The sequence below is a fragment of the Artibeus jamaicensis genome, unplaced genomic scaffold (genome assembly GCF_021234435.1).
Source record: "Artibeus jamaicensis isolate MK-2021 breed Jamaican fruit bat unplaced genomic scaffold, CSHL_Jam_final contig_465, whole genome shotgun sequence".
Classification (NCBI taxonomy): Eukaryota; Metazoa; Chordata; class Mammalia; order Chiroptera; family Phyllostomidae; genus Artibeus; species Artibeus jamaicensis.
In genome coordinates, this window is record NW_026521843.1 from 40,610,802 (window position 1) to 40,631,929 (window position 21,128).

Here is a 21,128-nt window from a genome sequence, read left to right on the forward strand (position 1 = left end):
TGCCCGGCCGGTCGGCGCCCACCACCTCGACCCCGCCCCACGCGCGCAGACACTCCCCTCTCTTTGGTCCGCGCCCAACTCTGAAGCCAGACCTCTCCTGGACCCCCGGTCGCCGGGGTCCCCTCGCCCCCTACGGCCCCTCCAGAAACCCCGTATCCCCAGGCCCCGCCCCTCCCCACCCTGCGCCCCGCTCCGGCACCGGGTTTCTGGGAGCTTTGCGTCCAGGCGCCTGGTGCGGGAGGTGGGCGGAGCGGCGCAGGGGCGGGCACTTCTGGCAGGTTGTGGGCGCTGTGAAAGCTCCGGTCCAGGGCTGAGAAGCCGGAAACGTCAGCGACCGGCCGCACCGCCGCCGCCACCGCCGCGGCCCTGCCTTGTTCTCTGCTGAAGGCGCGCCGCCAGCGCAGACATGGCCAAGTGGGGCCAGGGGGACCCTCGCTGGATCGTGGAGGAGCGGGAGGACGGGACCAATGTGAACAACTGGCACTGGTGCGGCAGGGCGGGGGTCTGGGCCGCGGTCCCGGGCCTCCGTCTCCGGAGCTGCCCGGAGGGCTCGGGGGAGCCCTTTGCGAGCACCGAGCGCCCTGGGCACTGGGGCTGCGGAGTGAGGGTGTCCTAGTCCCAGGGCGCCTCGGAGGGACAGGTGCACCGGATTCCCTTTCCCTCCCCATCTTGAAGTTGCCGCTCATCTGTAGCCTCTGGGCTTGGTAAAGCCCTCTGAGGCCCTAGACTTGGAATCTTGCATGCACTGCCTCTAAGACTTGTTTCCTCCTTTTGAAAGTTGGGTTGCATGCAAACCTCTAAGAAAGGTTTTTGATTTACCTCTTCAACTTTGACAGTTTGTACCCTTAACTGGGTGCTTCCCTTCCTTTACCCCCTCCCACATCTAGTGCTCTTGATGTTTCTGGAAGCTAAAGTGAAGCTAGAGAGTGTGTGTTGGGAAACGAGGGTATGTTTTGGTTTGTGCATAGTGGAAAAAACAGGAATTTGGATCTCAACTCTGCCTCGGGCGAGCCCTGCCTTGGAGGAATTTGAACCAGTTACCCATTGTTTTTGTACCTCATTTGGAACACTGGCTTATTTCTGCCTCCCTCAGAGCTTCAGGAAGTGATGCTCTCTGCCCTGCTCCTGTTAGGGCGGTGGTACCTTCAGGCTATCAAGCTGATGCTGAGGCAGGTCCAGGTAGAGCAAAGCCCTGGGTTTGTGAAGGGATCATTTTTTGGCCCCGACTCAGAGGAGCTGACCTCTCCTTTCTCAGCCCTGTCACCACAGACACATCATTGACGTCTCCCAGTTCATCTCTGCCTCCCAGAGTGGGAACATTATTTGGGGAGATTGCATGAAGTAATAATACGTGTGAACACACTTGATAATTTGTCTTGTTAGAATTATTTCAGTTATTACTATCTTCTCATATATTTTATACATTTCCAACTTAGATTGGTAGACCGCCTTTTCCCCAAATAAGCTGGTGTTCTTAAGACAAAAAATTATCAAGTGTGTTCTACTTTATAGAGTAGTTAATGCTATCTTAAGGAACCAAGCAGGAGGTTTAAGAAATATTTGGGAGAAAGTTGGTTTGAGAAGCATGTTTGTAAGTTTGAGGGTGGCAGTTCTTCCAAGAACCCATGAGGGGAATCAGGTGTGTCTGGGCCGGGCAGGTGATATCACCTGGGCCTTCCATTCATGGCTCTGCCCTTCTGGCTTCTGGCAGGACAGAGCGAGATGCCACCAGCTGGTCTAAGGGGAAGCTCCGTGAGTTCCTGGTGGGCATTGTGGTGGAGAATGAGGCTGGTCGCTGCCAGATCAGTGAGCTGAAGCAGGTGGAAGGCGAGGCTTCCTGCAGCAGCCGCAAAGGGAAGCTGATCTTCTTCTATGAATGGAACATCAAACTGGGCTGGAAAGGTAACAGGGGCTTCGGGATTCAGGTAGGGCTGGAGGCAGCTGCAGGGTAGACCCCGTTGATTCATTATTCATTCATTCAGCAGATATTTTTAGAACTTCTGTGGACCCTGCACTGACTGGCTCCTGAATTGGTGCTCATAGTTTGGGATACAGCCTTACCACACGCCAAGTTCTTTGACAAGCTTGGGGCTGCCCTTTCTCCCAGCACTCAGAGCTGCTTTGAGCTCTTTGCTTTTAGTTGGACTCTTGTCTGCCAGGCACCTGTGAGCACTAGAATTTCCCAGAGCTGCTGCCTGGAGCACCTTTCCCCAGACAGCTGCCTGCTGGCTCCTTTGGGCCTTTCAGGTTTTCATCCTCAGTGAAGCCGTCTGTCTGTCTGCATCCTATAACATTGTGATGCCATCCTTGTACTGTCTTCCTTTCCTACTTTATTTTCTCCCAAAGTGCTGGTATTTGGTGTACTGTATCTGGTTACTTAAATGTTTTGCTTATTTTTCTGGTTCCCCCCTCTTCCACTTCATCAGGGCAGGGGTTTAAAAAATATTAGCTTTATTGAGCTATAATTCATGTACTATATAGTTCCCCCCCTCGTATACAATTCAGTGGTTTTCATTACATTCAAGTTGTACAGCCATCACTACAACAGATTCTAGATTGTTTTCATTACTCCTCCCAAACCTGGGACCTATTAGCAGTCACTCCCCTGTCCTCTGCAACCACTAATGTTTTCCCTGTCTGTGGATTTGCCTATTCTGGACATTTCATATGAATGGAATCATGCAGTATTTGTTTTTTTATGATTGTTTTTCACTTAACATGATTTTTTCAAGGTTCATTCATGTCGTGTGTAGCATGTTTCATTCTTTTTTGTGGTCGAATGACATCCTTTTGTACAGATACAGCTCGTTTTGTTTACCTGCTCATCACTTAGTGGACATTTGGGTTGTTTTCACTCTTTGGGTCTTTCGGTCAGGAATTGATTGATTTTGTTGCAGACCCAGATCACTGTCTGGAATGTTATGTGTTTGTTGAATGAATAAATTTCTCCTGTGGTGCCTAGCTCCTGGCTAGGTAGGTAGTCTTTGCTCAATAAATCCTTGTTAAAATAACCATGAGTGTGAAGACAAAAGGAAAAGGAAGAGAAAGAGAGGGAGAGATCTGGTTCTAGAAGATTATATTGTGTTTAAGTTGGGCCTCAGCCCAGAAGTCAGCTCCTTTCTTGAGAGTTTGGGTTAGAGAGCCACCCAGTAAGCTGGCCTTGGGCCTCTGCTCTGGTGGCCACCTTGTCAGCTCCCTGGGCCAGAGCCCAGGGAGATGGTCAGCCAGTATCAAAAGTAGTCCCACTCCTGCCTTGGAACCTTCTATTGGGGTTTGCTGTCACTCCTTCAGTAGCTGCTGCTGGATAGCTCACAGCTGGATAGTTCCTCACACTCGCCTAGTTTCCCCAACCCTCTCCTTGCCACGACAGGGCTCTGAGGGCCCAGAGGACGTTCTCAGGGCCCTATGTCCCTTCGCTCTGCCTAAGCTCAAGGCAACAACCAGCTCCTTTACAGCCACACCCAGGCAGCAGCCAGAGGGCAGGCTGAACAAGACCAGCCCTGACCCTCTGTTCTTTGCCTCTAGCAGTGAGTCCCAGAGGTGGCAAGTGGGACCCTCTGGGGAGGAGGCAATGCTCAGGTCTTTTGTTTTGTTTTTTAACTGAATTTTAATTTCACCCCCTCCCGGGTTTATTGAGATGTAATTGACTTACAACATTGTAGGAGTTTAAGGTGTGCGATGTGCTGATTTGATTTGTTGTGTATGTACTGTGAAATGATTACCTCAGCAAAGTTAGTTAACCCTTCCTCACTTCACAGAGGTACAGTTTTTTTGTTTGTATAATGAGAACTTTTAAGATTTACTGTCTCAGCAACTTTCAGATATATAGTGCTTTATTGTTAGTTGTAGTCACAGTGCTGTGGTTACCTTACGTTCCCAGAACTTACTCTGGAAGTTTGTCCCCTTTGACCTCCTCCATCCCCCACTTCCTGGCAACCGGCAATCTACTCCCTGTTTTGAGGTTGGTTTTTCCACTTTACATATAAATAAGATCATACAGTATTGGTCCTCCTCTGATTTATTTTACTTAGCATAATGCCCTCAAGGTCCATCTCTGTTGATAAAAATAGCAGGATTTCCCTTTTTATGGCTAAATAACAGTCGTGTGTGTGTGTGTGTGTGTGTGTGTGTGTGTGTGTCTCATTTTTTTTCTTTACCCATTCATCCATTGATGGATAGTTACATTGTTTTCACGTCTTGGCTATTACAAATAGTGCTGAAATGAACAGAGGGTGCTGTCTCTTTAAGATAGTGATATCATTTCCTTTGAATATAAACCCAGATGTGGAATTACTGGATCATATGGTAACTCTATTTTTAATTTTTTTGAGGAGCCTCCATACTGTCTCTACAGTGGCTGCACTCATCTGCATTCCCACTAGCAGGGCACAAGGGTTCCCTTTTCTCCACATTCTTGCTCACACTTGTTCTTGTTTTGATAGTAGCCATTCTGACAGGTGTGGGTGATGTCTCATGATGGTTTTCATTGGCTTTCCCTGAGGATGAGTGATGTTAAACACCTTTTCATGTACCTGTCGACCATCCGATGAATATTTTCTTTGCATAAATATCTATTTAGATAATTTGTCCATTTTTATTGGCATTTTTTTGCTATTAAGTTGTATGAGTTCTTTTTTTTTAATTTTAAATTTTTTATTGATTATGCTGTTACAGTTGTTCTATTCCCCCCTTCATTCCCCTCCACCCTACCCCCCCGTCCCCACCGTTATCCCCCCTTTAGTTTATGACCATGTGTCTCAATTCCTTTAGATTCTATATTTCCCATGCTATTCTTGCCCCCCCATCTATTTTCTATCTACTGTCTATGCTACTTATTTTCTGTACCTTCTCCCCCCTTGTCCTCCTCCCACTCCCCTGTTGCTAACCCTCCTTGAGATCTTCATTTCTATGTTTCCACTCCTGATCTAGCTGTCCTTTTAGTTTGCTTTTGTTTTAGGTGTGTTTGTTAATAACTGTGAGTTTGCTGTACTTTCACTGTTCATTGCTGTCCTTTTTCATAGATAAGTTCCTTTAACATTTCATATAATAAGGGCTTGGTGGTGATGAACTTCTTGAACTTGACCTTATCTGAGAAGCACTTTATCTGTCCTTCCATTCTAAATGAAAGTTTTGCTGGATAGAGCAATCTTGGTTGTAGGTCTTTGGATTTCATGACTTGGAATACCTCTTTCCAGCCCCTTCTTGCCTGTAAGGTCTCTTTTGAGAAATCCGCTGACGGTCTGATGGGGACTCCTTTGTAGGTGACTGTCCCCTTAGCTCTTGCTGCTTCTAGGATTCTCTCCTTCATTTTAATTTTGGCTAATGTAATGATGATGTGCCTTGGTGTGTTCCTTCTTGGGTCCAACTTCTTTGGTACTCTCTGAGCTTCCTGGATTTCCTGGAAGTCTATTTCCTTTGCCAGATTGGGGAAATTCTCCTTTATTATTTGTTCAAATAAGTTTTCCACTGGTGGCTGTTCCTTTCCCCCTTCTGGTACCCCTATAATTCGGATGTTGGAGCGTTTAAAGATGTCCTGGAGGTTCCTAAGCCTCTCCTCATTTTTTTTGAATTCTTGCTTCTTGACTCTTTTCTGTTTGGCCATTATTTGCTTTCTTCTGGTCCACTCCATTGATTTGAGTCCCAGTTTCCTTTTCATTGCTATTGGTTTTCTGTGCAATTCCATTCATTTCAATTAGTTTTGCCTTCATATATTTGTCTAATTTGTCGGTATAATCAACCAGTTCTGTGAGGATCCTGATGACCAGTGTTTTAAATTGTGCGTCTGAGAGTTTTGCTATTTCTTCATAGCTTAGATCTATGGGCTCTGGGGCTTTGAGATATTCTTGCGACATTTTTGGTCTGTTCTGGCCCTTTAAGTGTGAGAAGCGGTGCCTTGGACTCCCAGGTTGCTGGGTTGTGACGCTGTATGTGGGGGCGTGGTCAGAGCGGGGAAATGGCGACCCCCCCTCTGCTGTTTTTCACAGCTGGGTGAGGATTAGCGTCTTAGGTGGTTTACCTGGGCCGGGCCACTCAGAGTCGCTGGGTTATGACGCTGTATGTGGAGGTGGGGTCAAAGCAGGGAAATGGCAGCGCTCTCCCGCTTGCCGCGGGGACCCGCCCACCCAGGTCCAACGGCCCACTCCCTCTCCTGTCCGCCCACGCACAAATGTGAGACCACAGTCAACACGCAGCACCGCTCCCCTGCTGTCTCCCCCACGGTCCCTCGCCTGGTTGCTCCCTCGGTGGCTCAGTAGGTCCGACCCTGCGCCTGGATTCCGCGCATCTGGATTCCGCGCCTGAGTCTGGCTGACCGAGTCCTCCTGTGCAATCCTGCTTCACCAGCCGCTGGTTTCGCCCCTTACCGGTCAGGCTGAAGATTTTGTTGTTAACGGACTTCCGAAAAGTTCAATTTTCCGTGTTCTGGCTGTGTTTTCTGTTGCTAATATTTAGTTGTCTCTAAACTTGGTTGTGTGAGAAGGCACGACACATCCACCTATGCCTCCATCTTGGCGGAAGTCTAAGTTGTATGAGTTCTTTACATATTTTGGACACTAACCGCTTATCAGATAATGCTTGGAAATATTTTCTCATTCCGTAGATTGTTTTTTCATTTTGATGATGATTTCTTTTGCTGTGCAGTTTTTTAGTTTGATGTAGTTCTACTTGTTTAGTTTTGCTTTTGTTGCTTTTGCTTTTTAATGTCAAATCCCAAAATAATTACCAAGTCCCATGCTTGTGTTTTCTTCTAGGAGTTTTATGGTTTCAGGCTTTACAGTCAAGTCTTTAATTCTTTATTTTGAGTCAGTTTTTGTGTGTGGTGGATGATAGTGACTCAGTTACATTTTTTGTTTGTGCTGCACAGTTTTTCCAACAGCATTTATTGAAGAGGCTCTCCTTTCCCCACTGTATTCTTGGCTCCTTTGTAATAGGACCCAAGAACTTTTTGACCACATATGTATGGTTTTATTTCCAGGCTCTCTATTATATTCTGTTGATTTGTGTCTGTTTTATGTCAATACCATACTGTTTTGTTTACTATAGCTTTGTAATATAGTTTAACATCATGCCGTGTGATGTCTCCAGCTTTGTTCTTTCTCAAGATTGCTTTGGCTATTTGGGAACTTCTGTGGTTCCATATACATTTTAGATTGTTCTATTTCTGTGAAAAATGCCATTGGAATTTTGATTGGGATTGCATTGAATCTGTGTAGGTTGCTTCCCCCCACCCTTTTTTCCTGCTGTGGCTACATTTGTTTTTTTCTAATTCCTTGAGGTATAAAGTTAGGTTATTTATTTGAGATCTTTTTTTTCTCTTGATTTATGAATTCATTTCTACAAACCTCCCTCTTTAGAACTGCACTTGTTATATTCCTTAAGTTTTGATGTGTTGTATTTCCGTTTTCATTTGTCTTGAGATATTTAAATTTTTTTCTTTTGATTTCTTTGAGCCATTGGTTGTTCAAGAGTATTTTGTTTAATTTCTATGTGCTCATGAATTTTACAGCTTTTTTCCTGTTACTGATTTCTAGTTTTATACCACTGGGGTTGGAGAAGATACTTATTATTTTCTCTATCTTTTTGAATTTGTTGAGACTTGTTTTGTGGCCTAACATATGATTTATCCTAGAAAATGTTCCACGGGTGCTTGATAAGAATGTGTGTTCTTAGCCCTGGCTGGTGTAGCTCAGTGGATTGAGTGCGGGCCTGCGAACCAGACAATCGCGGTTCGATTCCCAGTCAGGGCACATGTCTGGGTTGCAGACTGGTTCCCTGCAGGCCAGTTCCCAGCAGGGGGCACATGAAAGGCAACCATACATTGATATTTCTCTCCCTCTCTCCTTCCCTTCCCCTCTAAAGATAAATAAAATAAAATACTTCTTTAAAAAAAAAAAGAAAAAAAGAATGTGTGTTCTTTTGCTGTCTGATGGGATATACTTACGTGTCTGTTGGATCCATACAGTTTATATACAGTTGTTCAAATCTGCTGTTTCCTTACAGATTAGATGTCTGGATGATCCATTTTTTGTTGAGAGCTGGGTAGTAAAGTCCCCAACTATTATTGTATTGCTATTTATTTCTCCTTTTAGTTCTCTTAGTATTTGCTTTATATATTTAGGCGCTTTAATATTAGGGGCATAAATATTTACAATTGTTACATGTTCTCAATGAATTGACCCCCTTACCATTATACACTGATCTTTGTTTCTTTTGAGACTTTTTAGTTTAAAGTCTATTTTATCTAATGTAAGGATAGCTGCCCCTGCTTTGTCTGGGTGACCATTTGCTTGCAATGCCTTTTACCCTCCCTTCACTCTTAGTTTGGGTGTATCCTGAAAGCTGGAATGAGTCTCTAACAGGCAGCATGTTGTTGGATCTTGGTGCTTTTTTTTTAAAATTTTTTTATTGATTATGCTGTTACAGTTGCCCCATCATTCCCCTCCGCCCTACCCCCCCGTCCCCACCATTACCCCCCCTTTAGTTTATGACCATGTGTCTCAAGTTCTTTAGATTCTATATTTCCCATGCTATTCTTGCCCCCCATCTATTTTCTATCTACTTTCTATACTACTTATTTTCTGTACCTTCTCCCCTCTTCTCCTCCTCCCACTCCCCTGTTGCTAACCCTCCTTGAGATCTTCATTTCTATGTTTCCACTCCTGATCTAGCTGTCCTCTTAGTTGGCTTTTGTTTTAGGTGTGGTTGTTAATAACTGTGAGTTTGTTGTCCTTTCACTGTTCATGTTTCTTTAACTTCTTTTTCTTAGTTAAGTCCCTTTAACATTTCATATAATAAGGGCTTGGTGATGATCAACTCCTTGAATTTGATCTTATCTGAGAAGCACTTTATCTGTCCTTCCATTCTAAATGAAAATTTTGCTGGATAGAGCAATCTTGGTTGTAGGTCTTTGGATTTCATGACTTGGAATACCTCTTTCCAGCCCCTTCTTGCCTGTAAGGTCTCTTTTGAGAAATCCGCTGACGGTCTGATGGGGACTACTTTGTAGGTGACTGTCCCCTTAGCCTTTGCTGCTTCTAGGATTCTCTCCTTCATTTTAATCTTGGCTAATGTAATGATGATGTGCCTTGGTGTGTTTCTTCTTGGGTCCAACTTCTTTGGGACTCTCTGAGCTTCCTGGACTTCCTGGAAGTCTATTTCCTTTGCCAGATTGGGGAAATTCTCCTTTATTATTTGTTCAAATAAGTTTTCCACTGGTGGCTGTTCCTTTCCCCCTTCTGGTACCCCTATAATTCGGATGTTGGAGTGTTTAAAGATTTCCTGGAGGTTCCTAAGACTCTCCTCATTTTTTTGAATTCTTGGTTCTTCACTCTTTTCTGTTTGGCCATTATTTGCTTTCTTCTGGTCCACTCCATTGATTTGAGTCCCAGTTTCCTTTTCATTGCTATAGGTTTTCTGTGCAATTCCATTCATTTCAATTAGTTTCGCCTTCATATGTTTCTCTAATTTGTCGGTATAATCAACCAGTTCTGTGAGGATCCTGATGACCAGTGTTTTAAACTGTGCGTCTGAGAGTTTTGCTATTTCTTCATCACTTAGATTTATAGGCTCTGGGGCTTTGAGATCTTCTTGAGCTATTTTTGGTCTGTTCTGGCCCTTTAAGTGTGAGGAGTGGAGCCTTGGACTCCCAGGTCGCTGGTTTGTGACGCTGTATGTGGGGGCGTGGTCAGAGCGGGGAAATGGCGGCACCCTCCCTGCCACTTGCCGCGGGTACCCGCTGGGTCCCGGTCCAATGGCCCACTCCCTTGCTTGTCTGGCTGTGCACAAATGCGCGACCACAGTCAACCCACAGCCCTGCTCCCCTGCTGTCTCCCCTGCAGTCGCTCGCTTGGTCGCTCGCTTGGTCTCTCGCTTGGTCACTCGCTCAGTAGCTCACAAGGTCCAACCCTGCACCTGGATTCTGCGTGCCTGAGTCCATCTGACCGAGTTTTCCTGTGCAACCCTGCTTCACCAGCTGCTGGTTTCACCCCTTACAGGTCAGGCTGAAGAATTTGTTGTTAACGGACTTCCGAAAAGTTCAATTTTCTGTGTTCTGGCTGTGTTTTCTGTTGCTAATATTTAGTTGTCTCTAAACTTGGTTGTGTGAGAAGGCACGGCGTCTCCACCTGTGCCTCCATCTTGGCGGAAGTCCTCAGATCTTGGTGCTTTTTAACCCATTTGCCATTGGGTGTGTTTTGCTTGGAGAATTTAATGCACCTATGTTTAAATAATTATTGATAGGTAAGGACTTACAGCTGTCACCATGTTCATTGTTTTTTGAGTGTTTCATAGCTCCTGTGTTCCTTGCTTCCTCTCCTGACATCTTCCTTGGGGATGTGATGCCTGTTTGAGGTGGTGCTGCGACTCCTTTTCATAATCTCTTATGTATCTACTCCAGGCGTTTCTCTCTGATTACTTTGAGGATTACATAAAATATCTTAAATCTGTAGCATCCTATATATGCTGGTAACAAGTTAACTTCAATAGCATTGTAGGTTATTGATGTTACAATTTAGTTTAAATGTTATAATTTACCTTAATGGACTTTAACTGATATAGTGGATGTTACAATTTACTTCAAGTTTTTCTTAAAGTAATAGAAAAACACCATAGGCTACCATGTTTATAAGTTATAGTTATTTTTAATGTTTTTTTTTAACTTTTAAAGTAGAGTTTTAAGTGCATTATATACTACCATTGCAATATTAGATAATCTGAGTTTGACTATATATTTATCATTAGTAGTGAATATTATACATTTGTATGTTTTTATGATGCTAATTAGCATCTTTTTATTTTAGTTTGAACAGTGCTCCTTAGCAGTTCTTATAGGCAGGTTCAGTGATGCTGAATATTTTGAGCTTCTGTTTGTTTAAGAAAGACTTTATTTCTCTTTAATTTCTGAAGGACAGCTTTGCTGGGTACAGTGTTCTTGCTTGACAGCCTTCCCTTTCCTTCCTTCCTTCCTTCCTTCCTTCCTTCCTTCCTTCCTTCCTTCCTTCCTTCCTTCCTTCCTTCTCCTCCTCCTCTCTCTCTCTTTTTAAATTATATTTTATTGATTATGCTATTACAGTTGTCCTGATTTTTCCCCTTTCACCCCCTACACCCAGCACCCCCAGTTCCTCAGGCAATCCCCCCACCATTGTTCATGTCCGAGGGTCATGCATACAAGTTCTTTGGCTGCTTCATTTTCTATACTGGACTTTACATACCCATGGCTGTTCTGTAACTGCCTATTTGTACTTCTTACTCCCCTCACCTCTTCACCCATTCTCCCACACCCCCCTCCCATCTGGAAACCATCAAAACATTCTCTGTATCCATGATTCTTTGTTCTTCTTTGCTTAGTTTGTGTTTTAGATTTAATTGTTGATAGATATGTATTTATTGCCATTTTCTTGTTCATAGTTGTGAGCTTCTGTTTCTTAAATAAATCCCTTTAACATTTCATATAATAATGGTGTGGAGGTGATGAACTCCTTTAGATTTTTCTTGTCTGGGAAGTTCTTTATATCTCCCCTTCAATTCTAAATGATAGCTTTGCTGGATACAGCCGTCTTGTTTATAGATCCCTGCTTTTCATGACTTCGAATATTTCTTCCTAGTCCCTTCTAGCCTGACAAGTTTCTTTTGAGAAATCAGCTGACAGACTTGGGAATTCCCCTGTAGGTAACTAACTTCTTTTCTCTTGTTGCTTTTAAGATTCTCTCTTTGTCTTTAACCTTTGGCATTTTAATGATGATATGTCTTATTTGGGACTCTCTGTGCTTCCTAGATTTATAGGTCTGTTTCTTCACCAGGTTATGGAAGTTCTCCATTTTTTTTTCACATAAGTTTTTAGTTCCTTGCTTTCACTCTTCTGGCACTCCCTTGATGCAAGTGTTGGTCTGCTTGAAGTTGTCACAGAGGCTCCTTACAGTGGCATCATTTTGTTGGATTCTGTTTTCTTTGTGCTGTTCTGATTGGGTGTTTTTTTCTTCCGTATCTTCCAAGTCTCTGGTTTGGTCTTCTGCTTCATCTGTTCCACTGTTGATTCCTGGTAATGTAGTCTTTAAAAAAATTTGTTTTACTTATTGATTTTAGACAGAGAGAGATGAAGGGAGGGAGAGAGAGAGAAACATTGATTTGTTGCTCCACTTACTTATGCATTTATTGGTTGGTTCTTGTATGCGGCCTGACTGGGGATTGAACCAGCAACCTTGGTATATCGGGACAACACTCTAGCCAACTGAGCTACCTGGCCAGGGCCTATATCTTTCATTTATTCTTCAGTTCTGACTGGTTCTTTTTTATGTTTTTTAGTTTCATTTTTATGTTTTTAATTTCTTAACTTACTAAGTTTATCTGTTCTTTCCCTGTGTTCTTTGACTATCCTATAACCAGTGTTTTAACTCTACATCTAGTAGATTGCTTGTCTCCATTTTGATTAGGTTTCTGTTTGGAGTTTTTTCTGTTTGTTCATTTGGGCCACATTTCTTTGTGTCCTCTTTTGGCATTCTCACTGTGTTTGTGTCTGTGTTTTAGGTAGAACTGCTGTGTCTCCCAGGCTTGGTGGTGTGGTCTTATATAGTAGGTGTCCTGTAGGGTCCAGTGGCACAGCCTCCCCATTTACCTGAGCTGAGTACTGCAGGTACAGCCCACCCCATGTGGGCTGTGTACACCCTCATATTGTAATTGAGCCTTGATTGCTGTTGGAATGTTAATGGGAGAGATTTACCCCCAGGTTAATTGGCTGCAAGGAGTGGCTACAACCACTGTATGGGATCAGCTGTGAAGCAAGAGCCAAGACTGGCTGTTCATATAGAAGAGCCACTGGAAACAGCTTGGGTGGGTGCAAAAGTTAGGTGGGGCAGGATCTCAGACAATCACCAGGGCGGGCAAACAGGGTTAGCCATGGTGAGGGACACTCATATACGGCACCTGCCTGCTGGCACTGTTGGGGGAGGGCTCAGAAAAGGAACAATGGCTTCTGCCAGAATTTCTGTCAGAGAAAGCTGCCCCTCTAGTTCTCTCTGATGCCAGGCAACTCAGGTCTTCTCCATATGTCTCTGGTGCTTTTTGAGTTGCTGCCTAGAGCTGCAGCTCAGAGCACGTGAGTCTGAGTGAGTCTGAGTGTGGAATGCCTGGGACTCTAGAACCCCTTTGTCTTACCCAGCTACAATCCTGCTGGCTTTTGCAGCCAGAGTTGTGGGGACTTCTTTTCCTGGCACTGAACTCTGGGTTGGGGGCCTATTGTGGGCTGGACCACTCTCTCCTCAGCAGGGACCACCACAGCTGAGGGATGCCACCTGATTTTTATCTACCTCCTGTGGGTGTCGGATGAGCCTGTTTCAAGTTGCTGTCCCTCCTACCAGTCTCACTGTAGCTTTTTTATATCCTTAGATCACAGGTGGCAAACAGAAGGCCCGTGGGCCAAATCCGGGTTTCCACCTTGTTTTATCTGGCCTGGCACCTTGTTTCTACCCTCGGAAGTGCCAAGCCCCTTGCTCCTAATTAAGGAGTAGTTACATTTACACAGTCCTAAAATTGCATTCGGCCCTTTGAAGGCAACCACGAAGCTGATATGGCCTCCAGTGAAAATGAGTTTGACACCCCTGCCTTAGATGTAAGACTTCCGTTCAGCTTGATTGATTGCAGGTAGTTCTGAATGATGGTGGTTTTGTAGTGAAATTGTAATTTTGATGGGGTTGTGGGAGGCTGCGAGTAACCACATGTACCTACCTTGCTGTCATGACCAGAAGCCCCGAGAGTCTTCTCTCTCAGTATGTTGAGTATATAGTCTGACCGTGGGCTAGCTGTGCTCTGTGGTCACACTGGCCACTAGCTGGACTCTGCAGTTACCTCTAGTCAGGTGGGGTCATTGGCTGTGTTCCCCGGCAGAACACTGCCACTGTTTGGACTCTGATTGGGCAGTCTGTAGGCTGATCTCTGCATTTGCTCCTGGGTGGGTGGGGTCTCAGGCTATGATCCCTGACCAGATGGTGCCATGGGTTGGATTCCGTTAGGCAGGGTTGCAGGTGGGCTTTGTGGTTGGACCCAGCGTTAGGCTGTGCTCAGTGAGCAGGTGGGCATACAGATCACCTTCAAGTTCGGCAGGTCTGCAGGTTGCCTTTGTGAACAGGTGGGCCAGTAGGCCAGTGGGCCACTGGCTGTGCTACACCATTTAGCAAGGTTGCTGTCTGGGCTGTCAGTCAGGGGGTGTCTCTAGCAGATGGGTGGGGTCATTGACTGGGCTCCCTTTCTGGCTAAGGGAGGCCTCAGGCTGTGTTTTGCATTTGGGCCAGGCTCTAGGCTGGGCTCCGAGGCTCCTTAGGGTCACTGTTCAGGCTCCCTAGTTATGCAGGGCCAGAGGCCATGCTCAGTGCTCAACGGTTGGAGAGGACTTCTGGACAGGCTTCCAGGACGGTGGGAACTGGAGGCTGTGCTCAGCAGTTGAGCTGCCCTGCCTGTGTGGGGCAATAGAATGAGCTCTACAGTTAGCCTGTTGGCTGGGGATGCCGAGCAGAAGTGCTGAGGGAGGTCCCTGGCCAGACAGGGCTACCACTGGACTCTGCTCACGTACTGCTGCAAGCAGTAGTGCTGTCCACTGAGACTTCAGTGAGGGCTGTAACATGCATGATTGTCTAGCCCACTCTGCTGTACACCTGAAACTGATACAAAGTAATATTGAATGTAAACTGTAACTGAGAAATAAAATTTTGAAAAAAGGTTTGAGTGCTGGTTGCTGAAAGCCCTGCCCCCACTTCTCTGATTCCCAGTAGTTCCTGTGAGGCAAGTCCGAAGCACAATTCTGGGGAGTTGGATGTCCACCTTGTGCTTTTCCTCACGCTGGAGAAACCGCTGTGGGGCCCTCTCAGTGTGGCTGTGCGCAGCCTGGGGCAGGGGCGACTCGGTCAGTGTCACTCCTCCTCATAGCCTTCACATGCGGTCCGTCTCTGCCTCTGGTCCAGGAGGTGTTGCAGTCTCACCTCTGGTTCTGGGATTTTAACAGAGGCATCTTGTCTACAGAGAGCTGCCAGCTGGTCATTTTGTAAGGGGACTGAATTCCGGACTAACCTGTGTTGCTATCTTCATGTTGTCACTGCAGTTGGCACTCTGATGTTGGGGGAAAAATCAGCTGCATGGAATCCACGTAAGGCTTTCCCATGATCAGAACTCATTGTTCCTTTCTGTCCTTCCATCCCTTTTGTGACTCATCAGGATGGCCCTTTACCCTGCTTTAATGTGGTAGACTTTTGGGGGTTGAAAAAAGCAAACACTGGTTGCAGAAGCACTCACTCCAGCCCTGTGCTTCCACCGGCCCCTGGTGTTGTGTGTCCGTTCCCAGGCCAGGTCCTGCCCCACTTCTCCTAGTGGCTTACCTGTTATTTGGGCCAGGAGAACAGGGTCAGTTTTGGTACCTGTTTGGTGGTGAAGCCTTACGCCTCCATTGTCATGAGCTGTGGTGGCACCCTGTGAGGAGGGTGGGCTATTCAATTATGCAGGGAAGTTCTGCATAAACCAGTTGTTTGTTACTTTGTAAATGAAGAACACATTTTGCTCATTTTAGGTATAATTAAAGAATCTGGTGTGAAGCACAAGGGATTGATTGAAATACCCAACCTTTCTGAAGAAAATGAAGTAGATGACACTGAGGTATCTGATGATGTTTCATTTCTTTTTTAAAAAAAAAAAAAATCAAGCTTCTGCTGTACATGTTGAAGAATTGAAAAACTGTTCATCAGACTGAGATTCCTGTACCGTAGTTTCGTGAACTGCGGTGGGCTCATTTGCTGGGGATTGCTCACCGTGGAGGGCAGCACAGTGGTGTAGGGAAGAGTAAGCTGAGGGAGCCGTAGACAGCCCCATGGACCAGCTGTGGGGCCTGGGCAGGTGACTGCAGCCTTCGAGGACTCACTCCTCATCTGTGGAATGGGGTTAATTTATCTCGCAGGGACGGCACGTGCCAGTGTACATACTGTAAAGGGATTGAGCAGCAGCACAGTTTGGTGATGGTTCTCCCCTGCATCTTTGCTGTTTCCCTTTAATAGTGAAAATCCTAGCTGTGATCTCCTTTGGTTAATATATATAATTTGTGAACCTAGTTAGTACCTATTGCTTTTGACTGGCTAGGTGTCATAGTTCTTGGGAGATAGAGCGTGAGTAACTCCTAACTGTGGTTTTCAGTTAGTGACTTCTGGAAACTGAGTTTGGTTCTGGGGAGGAACAGTTTATACAGTAGCTATATTTTCTAAACCAAATAGTTCTGACAAAAGGTCTTTTTTGATTAGTGAAATTATTCAATGTGAAGGCTTTCAAAGATATAAAAACTAAGTCACACTGAGCAACACGTCTATGTAGTTACACAGTGCAGAAAGCAGGGCTGTCTCAGACATGCCTTCAGCAGTGTGGGTGCCGTACTCGGGCAGTGATTTCACTTTGCCGTAATCCAGTCCACCAGCCAAGGAGTGTTCATCATCACCTGAAACTGGTCTTTGAGTTTCAATCCTTGGTGGTGTCACAGGACAGGTTCTTTAGATGGTACCTGGAACAAGCCCGGCTCAACTGAATCACAGGACACTAAACGATTTCTAACCAACTCCACTTTTCATTCTAAGTACCACAGAGGTGTCCCCAGAGCATTTTGAAGTTCCCCTCTCCCTGTCTCCCATTTCCCTCCCCTCTCCTCCCTTTTCTTACCTCCTCTTCTCCTTTTCCTCTCCCTTTCCCAACTCTCCTTCCTCCCTGCCAAAAATGTGTAGCTCAAGGCCATGTTATGTGGGAACTTGTGTTTCCTAATTACACTGGCTTTGGGGTTCTAGACCAGCGCTGTTCAACAGAAATATAATGCAAGCCAAATATAGAATTTAGGATTTTCTAGCAGCCATATTTTTTAAAAAAAGTTAGAAGAAACAGGTGAAATAAATTTTAATGTTTTTATTTAACCCAATATATAAAAAATACCATTTTAACATGTAATTAATATCAAAATTATTAGATGACTTTACATTTTTTGTTTTGTACTAAGTCTTTCAAGTTTGGTGTTCTTTATACTTCTAGCACATCTCAAATCAGAACAGCCACATTTCAGGTGCTCAGTAGCCACGTGGGGCTAGTGGCTACCACACTGGACAGCGCATTTCTAGACCCTGATAAAAGCCATGGACCACATCATCAATATAATACATATACATATAAAATTTTGAATGCAAATTAAGGGGCTCACATTCTTAGAAGTCCATTCAAGATTTGGCCAACCCAGTCAATGGAGCCTTGATTTAGAAACCTTTACACCTTCTCAAACTATAGGAAGGATCCTGTCACAGCTTTGGTGTAGCCACTTCTTCCCCTTCCCTCACAGTCACCACATGTTCCAATGTTGGAAGAATACATCAAACCAGGTTTTTCTTAGGTTTGTATTTTTCTGATTTGCAGGTGAACGTGAGTAAAAAGAAAGGAGACGGGGATATACTGAAGGATCTTATGAAAACCGCAGGCACCGCCAAGGTCAGGGAGGCCCTTGGAGATTACCTGAAGGCACTAAAGACGGGTAAAGAAGGCATCCCTGGTGACCCCAGGGGTCCCTTTTCTATTTACCCAAGTTATGCTCTGCACTATGGTCTGGATTCGCAGGTTAATCTGGTATCTCAGGCTCCAGAAACTGTTTATGCTGCAGGATAAACTATAGTGTGGATGGTGAGAGCTACTCATGAGTAAGGACATATTTAGTTATTATCAGTATTGCAGTGTGAACTATTTTGCCTACAGAATTGTTCATAGTTTTATGGACTTGTATAATTGCTTGTTTAATATCTGTCCTCCCTGCTAGTCCATAAGTTCCCTGAGGCATGGAAGGTGTGTCTTATTCATTGCTGTATCTCCAGCATCTAGCACAATGCCTGGCACGTAGTAGGTGCTTAATAAATCTTTGTTGAATGAATGAAAGTGACTGTAGGTAATACAGGTGTAGTTGAGGTTTACCTAGATAACCCCTACACTGTGTGGAAGTGAGATTACTTATTGTTTTCTTACCTAAATTAGACAAGTTACTTGCCAAGCAAAATGGCCACTAGGGCCTGTACGTCTGCCCACAATCCTTGGATTCTGCTGTGTGTCTAGGTGTTGGCATAGATGGATTTGAGGTTGCCACTTTTCCCTGGAGACCACACATGTGGCTGGCCCGCAGGCAGGAACACCATGCGGCCGTATTTGCGAGGTGGTGGTGAAGCAATGAGAAAGTGTCTGTATAGTACAGGAAGTGGACGTGAAGGATGCTTCTGACAGTACACAAAGGCCATAAAGCTGTTAGTTTACTGAGATTTTTGGAGAACAACATTTGAAATTTTTGTTAATTTATCAACAAAAATAGATAAAAGTGAGGCATTTGAAAAGTGAAATAAAAGGCATTTTAAAATAACTTGTTAGTTTTATACATATATAAAAATGAAATGGTCTTGAAATCTTCAAAATGACTTATGAATTCTCGTGAATACCAGTTCTTTTATTTTCCTATATGCTGTTTTGGGTTTTCTGCCTATTTGTGCTAGAAAGGGAAAAGTTCTTTATTAAAACTAACCACCTCTCATTTTTCTTTGTAGAATTTACAATGGGAATGATTTTACCAACAAAAGCCACAGCAGCGCAGGAACCAACTATTAAAAGGAAACTGAGTGAGAATACCTTGCAGGTATGATCTCTGGTGGTCAATATGTAGAGAAGGGGCTTAGTGTGAATTCTCTAAAGCTCTCAACGGCCTTTTGATGGCGAGCTGAAAGAATATCAAGGAAGGCCAGTTAATCCACCCTTACATCCTCTGCCTTTTGGGGGGGGGGAGTGATAAGACTTGCATCTTTAATGGAAGGGAATGTATAAATGCCTTTGGGGGGATAAATACTGAATTTCATTGAAGACTTGTAAAGGCACAGTTCTTTGGTAGGCGAAGCTCACATACCACCGTGGACCAATCTCTCCAAACTTTTGGATTGGGAGGTTTTAGATCCTGTTCTTGGAATCTGGTACTGTAAATTGACACTCTTGGTCCTAACAAACGTGCTGTTGTCCTGCATCTGCTTATCTGCATGCTTTCTGGTCCACATTTATATGGTCCAAACAGGATTTGGGTGTTAAGTCATAGCTTTGGAGTAGAACGGAGTTTAAGAGCTCATAGGAATAATAAGCACTGTTTCCAAAGTGAAGGCCAGGACTGGTGGTGCTAAGAGACCTTTCGTGCTATTTCCACATTTCTGGAATGGGTAGTGTGGAATTTGGGGATTTTTAAATTTAAGCAGCTTTACCTCTTGGCATGCTAATTATTCCTTGGAACTGCTTTCTCAAGACTCAGGTGCCCCTTGGTGTGAGGATTCCCACTGTAGCACTGCACATGAAGGAACTGTTCGACGCAGCCGTAGAGCAGCTGTACAGCATCTTCACTGTCAAAGATGTAAGTAACTTCTCAAGCTAGGATCTTAAACGCTGACACTGGAGGACATGTACCACTAAGAACTGGAGCTGGTCTTTTTGTTTCTCTTACGTTCCTATTTTTCTGCTTAAAGGAATCTAGAAGTGTGGGGATAGAAGTCTTCAGGGTAGCTTCTGAAATATTTGATGGAGGGGAAGGATGGACATTTTGGGAGGAATACATCAACAATTACGGGATACATTCATTTTCTCCCTCTGCAAGAGAGAGAAAGAAGAGAAAGCTAAACTAATTACAAACTACGTATTCAGGACTTAAAAAAACTCATAGTAATTGTTATATGCTGAAATGATATGTCTGTTTTTCTTGGTTAGTTGGTACAAAAATTTTCTAAATCTCCTGCCATATTAGAAGCTGAAAAGGGAGGGAAATTCCAAATGTTTGATGGGAACATCACCGGTGAATATATAGAACTGGTAAGTAATCTTATGGTTAAAGAAAGTAAGCTGGGGACCGACTCCTGTTTCGGTTTATATTGCTTTTTAAATTAATGCTATTTCAACTTGCTTTGAGTTTTTATTTTGAGCTCACAAAAACTTGAGAACTTTATATAGTTGGTTATAGAGCAAATAAAAATGTTACATATAATCAGAAAGTTGAAGCCTTAGTTTCACAGTATTTGGACAAATGCTTATGATTTTAGAACAGTAAGATTCTCCCAAATCTTTGTGTACAACATTCAGCTTTCTGCCACCTAAATCACTGGGGTCTGCATTGCCAGACGTCAGTTGACTCACCATTGACATTGGTTCTGTTTTTGTTACCCATGTTAGTACACTTCTGTCCTTGATATTAACTGCTGTTGTGGACATTTTGGCACCAGGGACAATGAATTCTACAATGGTGCAGACATATAAACTAGAAGATGGAACTGTATATTGTTTATTGATTAGTTTTGGTACATAGTGGTTTTGATGAAAGGCTTGAGTGTTTTTCTGTGTAGTACTGAGGAAATTTTAAGATGTTTTCAATGGAATTTCCTCTTTGTTTCCAGTTAACAAATGAAAAGATCGTCATGAAATGGAGATGCAGGAACTGGCCAGAAGGTATGTTATCAGTACTGCTTGTTTTAAGAGTCCATAAATGAGCTGTTTTCCTCCTCCCTGGGAGAAGCAGGTAGTAGTACATAAAAGTTTTCCTCTTCATAGTATTTCCTATTTTTCTTCCAGAACACTATGCAACAGTTGTACTGAATTTTGTGCCTGCTCTAGGGCAAACAGAATTACAATTGGACTGTAGAGGAGTTCCTGTCTGTAAAGAAGAGAATATGAAATTCTGCTGGCAGAAACAGCATTTTGAAGAAATAAAAGGTTTACTGCAGCTGACCACTCTAAATGGTTGAATTACAAGATTTTATAGGGGCATTACTTTTTGTAAGCAGAAAAAGTGTCATTACTTCTTCCCTATTATCTTTTTTAAAAGAAAACAACACTCCTTAATTTATAGTGGGTGAAATCCATGAACTTTTACAGAATTTAAAGCACTGTTTGAATCTTTCCTATGATTAGACTCTGCATTGAGTTAGAAGCAGCAAGCGACCTAAAATTAAGTATTTAACCTTACCTCTGATAGATAGTCCTCTGAGACAAGACTGAGTCCCTGAGTACAGATAGTTGAAGTTTCCCAACCTAAAGCTTATCCTTGCAGCAAGCTTACTTTCAGCAAGACAAAAAAATGA

The 21,128-nt window shown here is 44.0% G+C and overlaps 1 protein-coding gene across 1 annotated transcript; it reads left to right on the plus strand.

Moving 5' to 3' along the window:
- Positions 1–248: 248 nt before the first annotated feature.
- LOC119062656 (activator of 90 kDa heat shock protein ATPase homolog 2) lies at positions 249–21,107 on the plus strand. Its single transcript, XM_037163734.2, has 9 exons — positions 249–486; positions 1,712–1,902; positions 15,545–15,630; positions 17,410–17,524; positions 18,573–18,661; positions 19,310–19,414; positions 19,765–19,866; positions 20,445–20,496; positions 20,620–21,107. The coding sequence occupies exons 1-9, from the start codon at positions 407–409 to the stop codon at positions 20,790–20,792; spliced, it is 993 nt and encodes a 330-aa protein (XP_037019629.2). The 5' UTR covers positions 249–406; the 3' UTR covers positions 20,793–21,107.
- The last annotated feature ends 21 nt before the right edge of the window (positions 21,108–21,128 follow it).